Source organism: Doryrhamphus excisus, chromosome 14 (assembly GCF_030265055.1).
Source record: "Doryrhamphus excisus isolate RoL2022-K1 chromosome 14, RoL_Dexc_1.0, whole genome shotgun sequence".
NCBI classification, from domain to species: domain Eukaryota; kingdom Metazoa; phylum Chordata; class Actinopteri; order Syngnathiformes; family Syngnathidae; genus Doryrhamphus; species Doryrhamphus excisus.
The window spans coordinates 19,007,608-19,023,679 of record NC_080479.1 but is presented as its reverse complement, the minus strand read 5'-3'; the positions used below and the strand labels follow the sequence as shown (position 1 = coordinate 19,023,679).

General features: G+C 43.9%; 1 protein-coding gene across 11 annotated transcripts in view; it reads left to right on the top strand.

The window, feature by feature from the left end:
• Window positions 1-16,072, top strand: part of LOC131101606 (uncharacterized) — a 41,714-nt gene continuing 25,642 nt past the window's right edge. For 3 of the 11 annotated variants that reach the window (XM_058046894.1, XM_058046902.1, XM_058046892.1), the window contains exons 1-19: window positions 1-231; window positions 4,469-4,537; window positions 4,648-4,672; window positions 4,773-4,790; window positions 5,054-5,119; window positions 7,102-7,238; window positions 7,327-7,431; window positions 7,571-7,628; window positions 7,710-7,757; window positions 7,979-8,047; window positions 9,055-9,191; window positions 10,305-10,427; window positions 10,515-10,572; window positions 10,658-10,729; window positions 13,040-13,074; window positions 14,582-14,650; window positions 14,743-14,764; window positions 14,837-14,896; window positions 14,980-15,269. In XM_058046894.1, coding sequence (XP_057902877.1) covers window positions 22-231; window positions 4,469-4,537; window positions 4,648-4,672; window positions 4,773-4,790; window positions 5,054-5,119; window positions 7,102-7,238; window positions 7,327-7,431; window positions 7,571-7,628; window positions 7,710-7,757; window positions 7,979-8,047; window positions 9,055-9,191; window positions 10,305-10,427; window positions 10,515-10,572; window positions 10,658-10,729; window positions 13,040-13,074; window positions 14,582-14,650; window positions 14,743-14,764; window positions 14,837-14,896; window positions 14,980-15,269 — 1,671 coding nt within the window. In that variant the 5' untranslated portion in view covers window positions 1-21. The other 8 variants (XM_058046896.1, XM_058046895.1, XM_058046893.1 and 5 more) reach the window with 8 other exon arrangements.

Below are 16,072 nucleotides of genomic sequence, written 5' to 3'. Positions count from 1 at the left end.
TTGGCGAGCCCGCACGGAGTGATGTCACTTGCTGTGCGCGTGCAGCTGAGCGGTTCCTTTTCCCTCCAAATTAGCCCGACGGTTGGATTTGCTCCTTTGATGCTAACGCCAAACAACGACGACGTTGTGTGTGTTTTTTTTGAAGTTTATAGCGGTGTTTTTATTTTTTGGGGCTTTTTTTCCAACATGTACTCTGGACGGAACTTCTGGAACGACAGTTTAGTCTGTCAGGTGAGTGCTCCCTGAACCGCGGAAGACGCTACACGACACTAGTGTATTATCCTACTGCTATACGCTAAGTACACTCGCCATGTTGGTTAGCATAGATGACATGTACTTACATATTTGAGTACATGCTTTGTGACTTCATGAACTGTTTGTGTGGTTATTATGTGGATATTTTTGACAAAAAAACAAAAAAACGCCAGCATTAACTCCTTTCATGTTGTATTTGGGTGATTAGGAAAATAGTCCACAGGTGTCACAAGGGTTTGTGATGCTAATTTCGAAGCATCATAAACACTAAGCTTTAGTGTTTATGATGCTGTATGTTGGACGCTTGAGGGAAGAATCACTGCTTATTTTACTGTTTTGAAATATGATTTTTTTTGTGTATATTGATGAACATGTACGGCTGTAAGTATGCCAGCTTACACCACGACTGAAATAACAATTAAACATATAAAGCAAGCAAACATTAAAAGCTATGGAGCCCCCTAAGGGACATGGATGCAAATAATTTGATGGGTTAAAAAAAAAAGAACAATATTTGCAAGATCTCGCCGGACACGAAACGAGCAGACTTAGAAAAAGGTGAAGTTATCTTGCAAATTTTTTTTTTAACCCATTAAAATTATTCACCCCGCAAGTCCTCTCTGGGGTTCTGTTAAAAAGTGGTGATGTTTTTTTTTTTGTTTTTTTTTTAATTGCAACTGCTTGGTCTTGAATTTTGGGATGTTTTAGAAGATGAACAGGAAGAGGAAGTGTTCCTGCATGCTTGGACCCTCACTTTTGTGTCATTGTGACCCCACATCGTTTTCACTGAGTGATTTATTAACATCTGCAAGCAAAAATGGACTAAAGCGGCACAGTATGGACGCACTTTTTTTTTCAGCCCGCCCAAAAAAAAAAAAAAATCTTAGGAATGTTACTTAATCTGTAATGAACATAATCCCCAGTGTTAGGGATGTGGGAGGACTGAGGAATACAGGGGAAAAAAAACCCACACAAGCACAGGGAGAACGTGGACATTTTTTTTGAAATTTTTGGACTTGGACTGATTTTTATGGAACAATTCCTGAAATTTTTTTATGGATCAACAATTTTTGATTTTTTTTTTGTGGCTAGGAAATCTTTTGCTGTTTTTTTTTTTTTTGTCGAGACATTGTTTGGCTAAGTTTTGCATATTGCTTTTAGCCAAATGACACTACAAGGATAACATAATCATTTTTTTTTATGTCGGCTATAGTGCGCAAGCTAGCAAGATCAGAATGTAATCTCATGTCTTCAACCTTGTGTGGTTGCATGATGTGACAATAAAATCACCAAATGTCGCTGTGATGGAAACAGGAAGGAGGAAACAGCTGCTGAAAGCAAGCAGCAAGTGTGCTTCCTTGTTTCAAAAGGGTCGTGGATAGACGCCTATTTTGCTTTGCCAATTGATGCCCCCCCCTTTGAATTGGAACTTGAATTTGAATAGGAACACCTCTCAGCTAATGGAATGGTTTCTGGAGGAGAATCTTCAGGGCACCCCAGTCAACACTCCTGAGACATTCCAGAGGAAGGCTGCCGACGTCCTGCACCGATGGTCCTGTTATTTTGTGTGCCATCTCTGGGCTGGAGATTGCGCTTTGATTTGATTGCAATAAAAACAAACAGCCGTTCTGGTGTGCTTGATTACACCTCTTCCAATATTCTCGAATTATCCTGATGACAAACGGTAAGACTGGCTTTGTGGGCGTGGACACCCCCCAATGTCACATTTGCTGGCCACCTGGCAGGAAACAAACTTAAAAAAGGGAACCGAATGAGCTTTTAAGTAGAGCTACAATATGCAAACTTAGAACATTTAAAAAATGGGGTAAGCCAGGTTGTTTTTCACCTGATCAAAAGTTCAACACCAAAGGCTATAAAAGCCAAAATCTGCTCCAAACTGTCATTCTTAGCTTTAGCCCTCCTGATGGCTAAAGCTAAGAAGCTTTCTCTTCTTCAACATGGTGGAGTTGCCTTAGCCAGGCCTCTGGCTGCTGAGGTTGGACGCAGTTCTACATTTTTGGAAAGATCCTCAGCATTATGGAACAAAAAAGTCAAGCGGTAGACCCCAAAAAATGACTGATCCGATGGGCTGTCCGCCAAGACACGGGGCGGTCCTGGACCCAAATGAAGGCCCTTACTGGTGCCGACTGCAGCACAATAACCATCAGACGCCATCTGCAGGAAAAGGCTTTCAAAGGAATTCAAAGACCTGGTCTCCAACGCCATAAAACTGCCCGTTTAGACTTTGGAAGGGAGCATCAAACACGGGACATTGAAAGGTGGAAAAATGTTTCTCTGATGAGGGGAAAAAATGTAACCTTGGCGGTCCAGATGGCTTCCAACGTTACTGGCATGACAAGGAGATCCCACTTGGCACAGTGGAAGGGGGTCCATCATGATCCGGGGTGCTTTTTCATTCAGTGGAACGTGGAGTTTCAGGCGGTGCAGGGTCGTCAAACGGCGGTCGGTTGCGCCGGGCATCCCTGATGACCGATGGCCCTGGTCTGTGTGGTAACAGATGGGTTCTTCACTCGGACAACGCTGAAGTTCATGATGCTGGCTTGACCAAGGACGACTACTTCTCTTTTGGACCATCCCTCATGTTCCCCTGATTGACATCCCATGGAGAATATTTGGAGATGGATGGCAAGGGAAGTTTTTTAAAAATGTCCATCAGTTCCAGACAGTTGACGCCCTTGGTGAAACCATCTCCACCACTTGGACCAATGTTCCCAATAGCCCCCTGGAAACACCTGCATCAAGCATGCCCAAAGCTATTTTGGAAGTGGTTAACAAGAACGGTGGAGATACTTTATTTTTCTGCTTTGGAGAGGTTTTTTTGTGTCATTTTTGGAGCGACGGTCTTCAACTTTTGATCAGCGGATAAACGGCCTATTTCACTTGAATTGTTGTTTTCAATGAAGTGCTTTTTGCCCCACTCCCGTTGCACTGCATCCCTATTGGTATCTGTTTGGCAACATCAAATCCTGATTGGAACATCCCTAGTAAAAAAAATAAATAAAAGGAATTTAGGAAAGAATAAAACTGAATTTGAGAAACTATAAAAGAACTCCAACATTGGCGTAAACACGCCATACAAAGTGAAGTTGCGAGCAGCTTGATGATGAAAGACATGACATCAACATGGAGGCGGCGCCAGGCGAGTTAGGCCACCATATGCGAATGGATTGTAGATGCTCGGTCTTGGGGTCCGATCTGCTTTAACTGTTGTCCCAGCTTTTGCATCATTGCTGAACAGCCACCAGACAAGGAGACTGACTCCGACAATGATGAGAGGGATCCCGGCGTGTTTGATGGCCAAATTGGCCAGCAGTTCAATTGAGATGCATAAGATGGGTTGATGTGTGTAAGGCTCAATTTAGCGAGGAGGGGAAATGCCTAGGGATATCGGACGAAGCCACACATACGGAGATGGAGCTCCTTCTCTCCTTTCTCCATGTGCAAGGAAACCAAAGAAGATTTATTGACCGCGGAATCATGAGTCTCACCTGTTGGGATAAGGATTTTCCGTCTAGCAGTGGATGTGACGACCTTTTATTTTTGACTTTTATCTGGATGCTGTTCTGGCATGTTTGTTGTTCATTTGGGGATGAGACTGAGAGGGTTGGTAGCGACCCATTTCTCATAGGACACAAAAGCTAGCTGAGAGATTTTTCAGCTGTCGGGTTCCACTCTGAGGAACAAACATAGCGAGAAAATGGAAGACCGCAGGCACAGTTCTAGTTAAGGCCTGGAGTTGCAGGCCAAGAAAAAATTCACATAAGCAGAGGCCAAGGATGGTGACAACAGTCAAAGTCAACCCACAGACCAGCTCCAAAGACCTCCAACATGATCTTGGTGCAGATGGCGTCACCGTGTATCCTTCAGCTATTTTGGGAGAGTCATGCGGAAGAAGCCTTTTCTGATCACATGCCACAAACGCAGTGGCTTGAGGGCTGTGGAGTGATGAAAACACAGCATTCCAAGACAAACACTTCCACTTGGTGGAAGAAACGACCATTGACTTAGGTTGCCGAAGAGCCGTAGCAACCTTTCTTGCCCTATTTGAGGTGTGCTTTGCTTTTTGATGACTTTTTTTTGTGATTTTTACTGTCGCTTTTAGTGTGAAAAAGGCACCGCCTTTCAAGTCATGTAACTACCCAAAGCCAAAGATGTTGTTCCCTCATGACAAATCGGCCTGTTCACTTTTTAGGTCTGCCGCTCCAAATACAGAAAGTTCCAGGATTTCAAGAGCCATATCAGGTCAATCAGTCATCGACAGGTGGGTCTTGGAAATTTGACATTGTTCCCAGTGGTTTAGTTTGCCTTCCCTGTTGAGTCAAGCTGTAAAACTCTGAAACCGTGTCTGAACGTGTCCCTTTATTATTACAGAAAATGAATGAAGTATTCCAGACAGGTATTATCACCAGTTTTGTTTTTTGGGCACTTGGGGTCATCTTTGTGCATGCTTGTAACCACTTACCTTTTTTGTACTTTTTTTTTTTTTACAAATCTAGAATCACCTGACTGTTACAGTAAGTCATCTCTTTTTGTTCTCAAAAAGTTCTCTGAGATGTTCAGACTACAAAGTTGCAGAGGTTGAAGATGGTAGAGCTTAGCAGAACTTGGAGAATTGCAGTTGAGGAACAGACAAGATTCAGTCAGGGCCAATCTGGCTTTTTTTCTTGAGGACTGAAGCCTTGCAGGAATCAAGGACCAACTCCAAGAGTGACCTGTTGGGGTACTTTATCAGGTTGACAGATACTGAAGTCATGACTATATTTTTCTTTCTGAACAGGCTATCTTCCCAACATTGTCATTATAGATGGAGTCACCCGACAGAACAGTCTACAACCCTTCCTAGGTTTGTAAAGTCTATTGAAGATGACTGTGTGGAGTTCCCGCAAAACCATCACTAATTCAGTCAGCCAAGATTGGATGGTATTTGTCATTTGGAGTTTTGTTTCTTTCTTTCGCCTTTTTCCTGATTACGGAATTGCCACAGATATGCATACTGATTTTGGCTTGAGGACTTTATATTCCGGAATGCCTTACTGCCGAATACCAATGATGCTTACTCGCGGAGATTCAAACCTGGGGCGTTTGCTCCGAAGTCCAGAATGCTAACCACTATTTGGAGAACTTGGAGAACAACATAGGAAAACTATGGAAGACCTTTCATTTTAAATTGGATGCAGTTCACAAAAGGGTGTGTAACTGTGCTTTTTGTTGGTATGAAACTGAAGAAAGCCGATATATGAAATAAGAGCATTGATGGACACAGGAAATACTACATGAACATAAATAAAAATCAACACAAGGAAGCAGAAGACTGCTAAATATAAAGCAGTTGAGTCAGTAACGCTGTCAACATTAGGACACTGCACATGTTGCATCTAACTTAACGCCTCCACACCTTTTATGATTAAATGAAAATATGAAAATTTAGCATCGAATTTGATCAAATAGTTGCGAATTTCACAAACCTCTTTCCAGAATCAGTCATATTTACTAGCTGTTCCATCTGCAGCCACTTAGCATTTGCAGGAACGGCTCATCAACAAATGCTGACGCAAACATTAAAAAGTGGATTACAAAATGACCACAAACAAAACATGCTCAGACTTTAAGGGTTGATGACATGATCCTTCAACTTGGCTTAAATATGTTCTATATTGTTTGTAATTATGTTCTTTGTTGTTGTTTTTTAAGCGAACGTTAAATGAGTGAAAAAGACATAATTGTATGTATTGACTCATCTTGGACAAGGAGCGTTACCCTAAGTGACATCATGGAAGGCGCAGCTCTCATACAGGCAAGACTAAACACGAGACAACGGACAAGATAGAAGACGGTTACACCGTGTGTTTCTTTGGCGACCACAGCGGTCAAAGATCCCAAGGTCATGTCTGTTCATGTGAACAGAACGAAAGCGTGAAACCCTCAAGCCGCACTCTGATACCGCAGCAGAATGTTTTATCAAAAGTCTCCAGGTTGTCAAGTGATGTCCCATATCATCCACCAAATATGGCAAAAGGTCAAATAACCACGTAGTCTGTAGCCCAACTTGAGGGTTCTGAAAAATGGAATGGCACCAGTCATTTCATTTTTTATACCACTGTTTTAGGCTGGATTGGAGCAGGACAGCATACATACTGATTTGAACCATTTCATGTTTGCTTTGCGGGGGACTACACTCTTGTAAGGAGGGGGGAGGTGGACAGCTGCTTTTATAGTGCTATATCTGAATGACGATACTTATAGGTTATCACATGGTTTGTCTGGTATCAGGCCAGGTATCATGCCCCAAGTGTCAGTATCAGATGACCGAGACCGAAGGTCGAGGGGCATGATACTGGGCCTGATACCAGACAAACCATGTGATGATCTTATAATCACATACTACTTATATATCAAAAGACCATTTTGTTTCCAGAAAATTTTCAGTTTATTACATGTATTATATCTAAACAGTGTAAACACAATAATTGCAAAAATATTTCAACAATAATATTTTATCAACAGTTTTATCTTATCAATGTCTGACAATTAAAGTTCCATTAATCAAGTTTGGGCAGCAAAACAAACGCTGTGTGTTCACGCTTGTGTGCTGTTCTCTGATTGGTTGTTTCACGGGCATGATACCAGAGCAGCGCGCTCTGAGTGGACAGCTACGGGGGCTGATATTGGACATGGTTAAACTCTATATTTTATCAGTATCACTTCCCTAGGGCTTTGACAAGTATCATTTCAGCCTTTTCCCGTATCATTCATGGACGTTTTTTTTAGGGTACAGGGCCAATTAATACTGTAGTATGTGATCATTTTGGTTATGCGTTCTCCTAGGTCTTCAACTGCTGACTGTCTGTTTTAATCCCGGAGCGAACCGCATTTTTTACCTGTGCCACATCTGTGAAGAAATGTTGCCGGACACTCGGATAGTATCTCACCTTACCTCCGTTTGCCATAAAGTCAACTACTGTGTGAGTTCCTGGGCGTAACAAATCAACTTGGACAACTTTTTGTCGTATCGGATTCCATGTATATGGTTTGTTGTGTGTGTCTGTGCAGAACTACACAGATCCAAATATGCTTGGATTCTCCTGGATGCCCGGCAAAGACTTAAGGGTCAATCTAGTTAGGCGGAAAATGACAAATCTGTCAGGACAGATCCAGGTGTGTATCTGGATGCACAAATATGACAAATAATGAGGTTGAATGCACCACGTAACAAAGCCAAATGAAAAGGAATGTTCATGTGAGATGTTCAAACTAGCACTGATGACTTTTTTTTTTCCCCCCTCTTCCTGTTCAGATGTTGAATTTGCCTGAAAAGCTGTTTGCATTGTACAAAACGTATAGCTACTCTCAAGGTACACGATTCTCCCGTCTCACCAAGCAGGAATGAGCTCTTACTGGGCCGTGATGTAACACAGTCTCCTTCCTCTCACCAGTGATGCACTCTCTCAGTGAATATGACAGTCTTCCCAAGCTGCTGGAAGGTAGACCTTCACTTCAGTCCACACCTCATTTTCAACAGTGTTTCATATCCTTCACTTCAACGAGGATGCTGCTCTGGTGCCTTCAACCCGCATTGCACTGCAGTCATTGCATTCTCTGAGGCAAATGGGTTACGTTCTGTAGGACTCAGTGAGGGAAATGGATTAGAATCTTGACCTGAATCAACATTCATGTATTTTTTATTTTTGCCTCGTGTTGGTAGACCCTGGGCAAAAGAGGGTGACTATACGAGAGTACCAAGCAGATGCCCAAAGAAAGTATCCACTTCTTGGTGAGTATCATTTCTAATTGTTGCTTCTTGAAATTTGAACTGTATTATGAACAAGTACGCTGATTCCCCAATCAAGCAGATACATTCTATGGATTTTTCTTGAAGAACGTTTTAAGATTGTATCCGTAGTTTGGCGGGAGTCTCCCTTAGGAATTGAAAGCCCGAACATCGGCTGCAAACCAGATAAAAATGGCTTATATTAGGAAGTACAGGGTGACCCAAAAGATGTGAATTTTTGAAGTGTGTATTGGCAGACATGAGCCTGTGGTAGCACTGCGACAGGGTGACCTTGAGCAAGTAAAAACTATGCAATTTTTCGTAACTATGGATCAGTGGAACGGGCAATGGTGTGTGTTAGCCATAAAAATGTTTTATAAAAACTCCTGTTCAGAGGGTCCTAATGTTTTTACAACTTTTACAACAACTCTACTCTGGATGAGTTAAAACAGAATTCAGGATGAAATTCAAAATGTGCAAACCTGGATCAAACGGTTTACTCTGGTGGTGGAGACGCAAGCAGATGACGCCACACAGATGAGCGATGAATGCCGCTATTGTGTCAGTTTTCACTTGTTTGGGGGAGACAAGCCATTTAGCCGTTTATTCTTAGTGTGATCTGAAAAGCTGGGAGTCCATGCAAGGAGGAGATCCCGAGGATATACAATCAAAGGTTCTCCTATAAGGTGACGACAAAGCATAAATGCAGGTGGATCACAAGCACAGTGCTTGGATTAGCCTGCTGCTGTGTTTAATGGGACTGTCTGTAACAGAGGTGGTCTACATGGGAACGCGCATTGTGGCCTCTGATGCGCAGTCCAGTGGGCCCTGGCAATTTAACGGCAATGAGAAGCATTCATTTGATTGAGATTGTACTTGGCTGAGTTAAACCCTCTCACCTCTTTGTGCCTCCTGTGCAAAAAAACGTAAAAGACGTATTCATGTATCTTTGGGGGTTTGGTCTTTGAACTTTGAAAAGCGTCCAACCTCTACTAACCTCTGTCTTGTAGGCATGCGGCACCTTGTTGAATGCACGTGTAAGGAGACTGAGAGGACGCATTACCTATGCACCCTCTGTGAACAGACGCTGGCCGCCCACGCTGTCATCAAACACGTCCTGAGCTTTGACCACCTCCAATGTTACTTTGTGAGTAGGGCTCCCGTGTGAATGGGATGGAGTGATCAAACTGGTTTGCCCTTTCCGCATCCCCCTCAATGGGGGGGCGCTTCTCTTGGAGTTGCAGCCGGTGATGGTCCTTATTCCCTCCCACACTTCTGTTGTTCACTTCTGTTTCCTTCCATACTGCTCCTTTTGCCTCTCTGAGCCGGACTCTGTGAGTTCCTTCTGTATCCGCTTGAGCTCCTGTGTCACGATCCTTGAAGGCCTTCTTCTTCTGGTTCAGAAGGCCTTTGATGTCACTGGTGATCCAGGGCTTGTTGTTTGCAAAGCAGCGTACAGTTCTTACTGGAACAACAATGTCCATACAGAGGTTTATATAGTCCGTGGTGGAGTCAACCATCTCCTCCATGTTCTCATTGTGAGACCCCTGCAGCACGTCCCAGTCTGTAGTTTCAAAACAGTCTTTCAGGGCCTGCTCAGCTTCACGAGACCACTTCCTGAGTGAGCGTGTGGACGTTGGCAGTCTCCTCACTCTTGGTGTGTCGTTTAAGGTTTAAGCAGCACCAGATTGTGATCTGCTTTCCCCAGTGCAGGTAGGGTGGGGTGGCGCTGTATGCATCCTTGACGTTTGCATACGTCAGATCTAAGGTCTTATTCCCCCTGGTTATACAGTCCACATACTGAAAAGTACTACTGAAAAGTAGTCAGTGTTTTGTCCACAGTTACATGATTAAAGTCCCCAGAGATTAGCACCATAGACTTTCTTTGCTGTAGTACAAACCTGACATATACACACAACTTACAGTATCAAAGTGGCACTAAACTTTGCACACCCTTTATAACAAACGAGATGGTATTCCCAGAAAAGTTGCTCCTTTTTCCGGGAATTGAGGACTATTTGGCAGGCCCAGATCTTATGTAAGGGGCTGCAAATCAACACTTGAAAAGGTACGTTGCACAACACTCGGGTCACGTTGACATCCTCACTGCAGCTGCAGGATGTGGCAGTAAAACCATGCCGTTTATTGGAAATGGTGCTCGATGTGCTTTTGAAGAACTTGTCAATTCCCGCGTTTTTACACAAGTTGTCTTGCAGTGCAGCGCTGCAGAGAATCTGAGGTCATGATATTGTTTGTGCAGAAAGCCACTTCCCCCTCCACCCTGCTGCCCGAGCAGTGTTCCTCGTCTGACTTCATGTCTAAGATGCTCAGTTTGGCAAAGAAAGCGGCGAAGGATCACAGAGCTGCGCACGCAAACATTAAGGTTGACACTTGAGCTTGGTGTACAGTATTAATTCCAGCTGTCTTGCTTTTTTTTTTTTCTTGTTTTAATGTGATAAATGTCTTTCAGCAACTGAGTGTGGAGCCTGATGTTTTTGCATCAGTCAGTAACTCCTGTTACAAAGCCGGTGGGTGCATTTTATTTTCAATAAACCAACCTGTGTAGCATTTCTCTTAAGTATCTTGACTGATTTTTTTTTTTTTTAATTGTAGCTTTGAACATCATCCCATTGGAAAATGATGGTGATAGCTTGAAAACCTGCGTGGAACCTGTGGCCCCACTGGGTATGACCATACTCATCACTGAACATCTGCATGATTTTGCTGAATGATGTTTGACTCTTCATCTGGCTAGCCCAGCCATCTATCTGTTATGACATAAATTAGACCTGTTCAGACCACAACTAGTTTGACCACAACTAGTTTTTGTACTGAGATGTCTCTGATACTCAGGGCCAATTGTCTGAATTGTGTGGGTAACGGTAATGGAATGCTCAAACTATTGGGAGTTCCAGGCTGCATGAATCTTCCCACCTTCAGCTGCCAATCAAGGTGCAAGATGGTGACAATCTGAGATGCTATTTGAGATTGGTGCACAATGTAATTTAGAAATTAAATTTTAATCATCATGATTGTTATGATGACGACAAAGATGAGAAACCGCACCTGGATGTGGGATACCGGGAACCCAATGATGAAGTCCTATCGGGCATGGATGGCTTGTGGGACTCCTGAAGCAGCTGACAGATACCGTCAGGCCAAACGGCACGCGGCTTCGGCGGTTGTCGAAGCAAAAACTATGGGTGTGGGAGGAATTCGGTGAGGCCATGGAGCATGAAGAGGTTGTGGCAAACTGTCCGGCGCCTCAGAAAAGGGAAGCAGTGCTGTTGGAATTTGACTTCCTGTTCTTTAGGTCAGTGATGGGTGTCGTGTTGGAGGCAAGAGATGACAACGAACTTGTCAGTTATACGGTTTACTCTCAGACCCGTCAGATTACACGGAGCTCTGGGGTGGAGCCGGCCGTTATCAACAGGCCGCAGACGCCGTGTCCTCCCGTTATCTGTACTTAGTCAAAATCGTGGATGTGTGGGAGAGTTCCGTAACTGTATGTACCTGAAAGCGATTATGTGTCCTGTTGAGGGACTCTCTTGGCTGGCACGTCTCTTCAACATTGTGTGGAAGTCTGGAAAAGTACATTTTGGATTGGCAGACCGGGGTGGTGGTCCCCCTCTTTTAAGAAGGTTCACCGGAGGGTGTGTTCCAACTATATGGGGATCAAACTCCTCAGCCTCCCTGGGAAAGTCTATTCCAGGGTGCTGTAGAGAAGGGTACGACCGTTAGTCGAACCTTTGCTACAAGAGGTCCAATTCAGTTTTCATACTGGTCGCAGAACACTGGACCAGCTCTACACCCTCACTAGGGTGTATGGGAGTTTGCCCAACCGGTCTACATGTGTTTTGTGGACCTGGAAAAGGCATTCGACCGTGTCCCTCGCCGCGTCCTTTCGGGGGTGCTCCGGGAGTACGGGATTGGTGGTGCGCTACTACGTGCCATCCAGTCCTTGTACAAACGGGGCAGGAGCCTGGTTCGCATTACCAGTAGTAAGTCCAACCTGTTTCTGGTGAATGTTGGCCTCCGCCAAGGCTGCCCTTTGTCACCGATTCTGTTCACAATTTTCATGGACAGAATTTCTAGGCGCAGCCAAGGTGTTGAGGGAGTCCGGTTCGGGGGCCTTAGAATCTTATCTGTGCTCTTTGCAGATGATGTGGTGCTTATGGCGTCTTCGGGCTGCGGCCTTCAGCGTTTACTGGGACGGTTTGCATCCGAGTGTGAAGCTTCTGGGATGAGACTCAGTACCTCCAAATCAGAATCGGAAAAGGGTGGAGTGCTCCCTCTGGGTTGGGAATGAGGTCCTGCCCCAGGTGGAGGAGTTTAAGTGTCTCAGGGTCTTGTTCACGAGTGAGCGAAGGTGGGAGCTTGAGGTCGACAGACGGATCGGTGCAGTAATTCGGTCACTGTACCGGGCAGTCGTGGAGAAAAGAGAGCTGAGCCTGAAGGCAAAGCTCTTAATTTACCCGTCGATCTATGTTCCCACCCTCACCTGTGGTCATTAGCTCTGGGTCATGACCGAAAGAATAAAATCGCGGATACAGGTGACTAAAAAGAGTTTCCTCCGTAGGGTAGCTGGACTCACCCTAAGAGATAGGGTGAGGAGCTCAGTTATCCGGGAGAGGCTCAGAGTAGAGCCGCTTCTCCCTCACGTCGAGAGGAGTCAGTTGTGGTGGCTTGGGCATCTGGATGCCCCCTGGATGCCTCCCTGGTGAGGTGTTCCGGGCATGCCCAGTCCGGGAAAAGGCCTAGGCAGACCTAGGACACGCTGGAGGGACTGTGTCTCACAGCTGGCCTGGGAACGCCTTGGTGTCCTCCCGGTGGAGCTGCAGGAGGTGGCCGGGGACCGGGAAGTCTGGGACTGCTGACCCGGATAAGCGGAGGAAAATGGATGGCTGGATTTGAATCAGTTTAATTTCTTCATTGTGACTGTAATACACTTGATTGCATGCATGTATCAATTGTGGTTTTGTTTCCTTTTATCAGATACGTCTGCTCCGACGTACAAAATACGTTGTCAGGTAAGAAGCTCAATGTTGGAGCACTTGTCCACTGCACGGCACTAGCTCCACTCGCCTCAGGGTTCTGAGCGCTCTGTCACTCGACAAACAATGAAGAAGAACGAGGGTCTCCTGCATTTACTTCCTATTGTGTTGATCACTGCAAGGAGACCAAGTTTATCCAAGAGGAGACTGCGGCTAATGCGGCACGTTACCACGAAGGAACGGCAGTGGTTTACATCACTTAAATCTATTTTTGTTTTTAATTTGTTTCATATGGACTGAGAAACACTGTGAAACTTTTCCCACGGGAAGTAATGCACGGTGGAACCTCAGTGAGCATCAGCTCCGGTTAGCATGTTCTTCCTTTTAATATTTACGTTTTTAGTTACATCTTTGCCTATGTTTGCACGCATTCTCTGATTAGCATACAACATGGTGCGCAACTTGTCATGTTAATACAACGCGTTAATTCAGCTTTGTTCTTGTTAATTGCAAAAATGTCCTTGTTGGTATCCTATTTGATTCCGAACAAAATGGCAGCCATAACCACAAATCAGCTGCCAGTCTCATAAAAATGTTAACAGGTCAATGCCTAAATATGTATATTGTTTGCAATTATGTTCTACGCTCGTTTTTTTGAAAGCAAACATTAAATTAGTAAGTAGTATTAGTACATTTTTGCACATGACTGCCGCCATTTTGGGTCCTCTGAGGTCGGGATAACCAGGTGCTATGCTAACCAGGACACAAAGAGAAGAAGAAAGGCCTTTGGTGGAATAAATTAAAACAGGTCGTTTTCGCAGGAAGAACGAAATCCAAAGAAATACAGCAGAAGTAGATTCTGGAAGATCTAGAAAGCTTTCTTATTTAGCTCATGCTAACTAAGGTGCCACTGTAAACCCATCCTTTTTATAGAGAATAATTAGAATGTAATAAGTATGAATGAAATTGATCAATTCGGAGCAGGAATGCCGTCTTTGTACTTTTGCCAAGATGTATTTTTTTTCCATCCTCTTGATTTAATTTTCTTGGCCCCATGGTGGGCTATTTTAGCAGTAGCATTTGAGGTGCTTCCTTGGGTGACTGTATTCCAAAGACTGATACAGCACAGTCCCGATTTTACGTGCAATAATGCTTGCCAACCGAGGCAAAGTCTTCCGGCGCGAGTCGGGGTACACCCTGGACTGGTGGCCAGCCAATCACAGGCCACATATAGACAAACAACCATTCACACTCTCATTCATACCTATGGACAATTTGGAGTGGCTAATTAACCTAGCATGTTTTTGGAATGGGGGAGATATTTGAAGAAAACCCACACATACACGGGGAGAACATGCAAACTCCATATAGAGCTGGCCGAGGGTGGAATTGAACCCTGGTCTCATTGGAAAATTGAAATTTTAAAATAATTTTGCAAAGTAAAATTGCAAAGTGGAGTCGGTAGCGTGCAGTGGAAAAGGGTGCATTTGAGGACATCATGTTCAATACTTAAAAAAAAAAATCACATTTGTCTCTTTTGCAGAACTGTGCCAGAACCTTTGAGCAAGAAGACAATTATTTTCAGCACGTGCGAGCTTACTCCCACAAAATGGTGCGTCAGGGGAAAAAATGTAGTAAAGATCCGTCTTTGTATAATAAGATGTCACTTTTCACACGCTGTTTTTTTTTTTTTTTCTCCCGAAGATGAAGAAACTCTGGAGTCGGGGTAACACGCGTGTCATAATCCTCAGATGTCCATTTGAAATAAATATGACACATTAGCTTCCTTACTTTACAGAACAGGGTAATAACACCAGCAACCACAAGGCCACAGCTGAAAGTGCAGACATCTCAGAAGGTTCTTCCACACTCGACTTTGAAGTATTTAACATTCTGCTCAGCCCACGTATGACGTTTGATGCTTCTTGTGTCATCTTTTAGGTCAGAAACAAGTTCAGGATCTACTCCAGGAACTCCATGGCAGCTTGGCTCCAGGTGACCTCACAAGTCAAAGCAGCGCTTTGGTTTCATTGGCCATTTTGGCCCCACATGCCGATTGTACGTATGTGTGTTTTTTTTTCCCCCCAGGCATTTCCCTGCTGGTGATGTGTAACATCACGGACGCAAAGACGACCACGGTCGTTTGTGTCTGCTTCGCTTGCGAAGATGCTTTCCCCAAGGCGCTGCTTCAAGACCACTTGCACTCACCAAAACACCTCGTACAAACACTGGTGAGATTTGTAGGCTTCTGTTAAGGGAGGGGACCATTTTTTTTTTTTACGGCTACGTCTGTTTTGTTTTGTTATTGGCATGCGGTACATGCTAAAAATATAATTTAACAAGAAACATAAAATGGCAAAAACTGACAAATCGGCAGTAATTTTACAATAAAAGGTGTACTCTAACAAGAAACTTAGAGGAAATATTAGAGGAAATATTTTTGTAGCATAGAGTTGAAATATGTTAAAGCTGTAAATTATGCGACACAAAACAAATAAAGTTGTAATCATTGGAAAAGTTAACATTACATGAAAATATTATGGGAACATAGTCATAATTAGGAAACAATGTTGAAGTAGTTCATTCATTCATTCATTTTCTACCGCTATCCCTCACGGGGGTACACCCTGGACTGGTGGCCAGCCAATCACAGGGCACATATAGACAAACAACCATTCACACTCACATTCATACCTATGGACAATTTGGAGTGGCTAATTAACCTAGCATGTTTTTGGAATGTGGGAGGAAACCGGAGTACCCGGAGAAAACCCACGCATGCACGGGGAGAACATGCAAACTCCACACCGAGACGGCCTAGGGTGGAATTGAACCCTAGTCTCGTAGCTGTGAGGTCTGCGTGCTAACCACTCGACCGCCGCGCCGTCGACGTTGAAGTAGTTGGAAACACAGCAGAACGCTGTCAAAGAAAAAAAAAAGTTGTAATGAGATAAAAGTTGTGATTTTCCAAGCGTCCAATTGTGAAAATGTGAGGAAAAATAATATAATTTTAAAGGCATCAAGTTCAAATTAA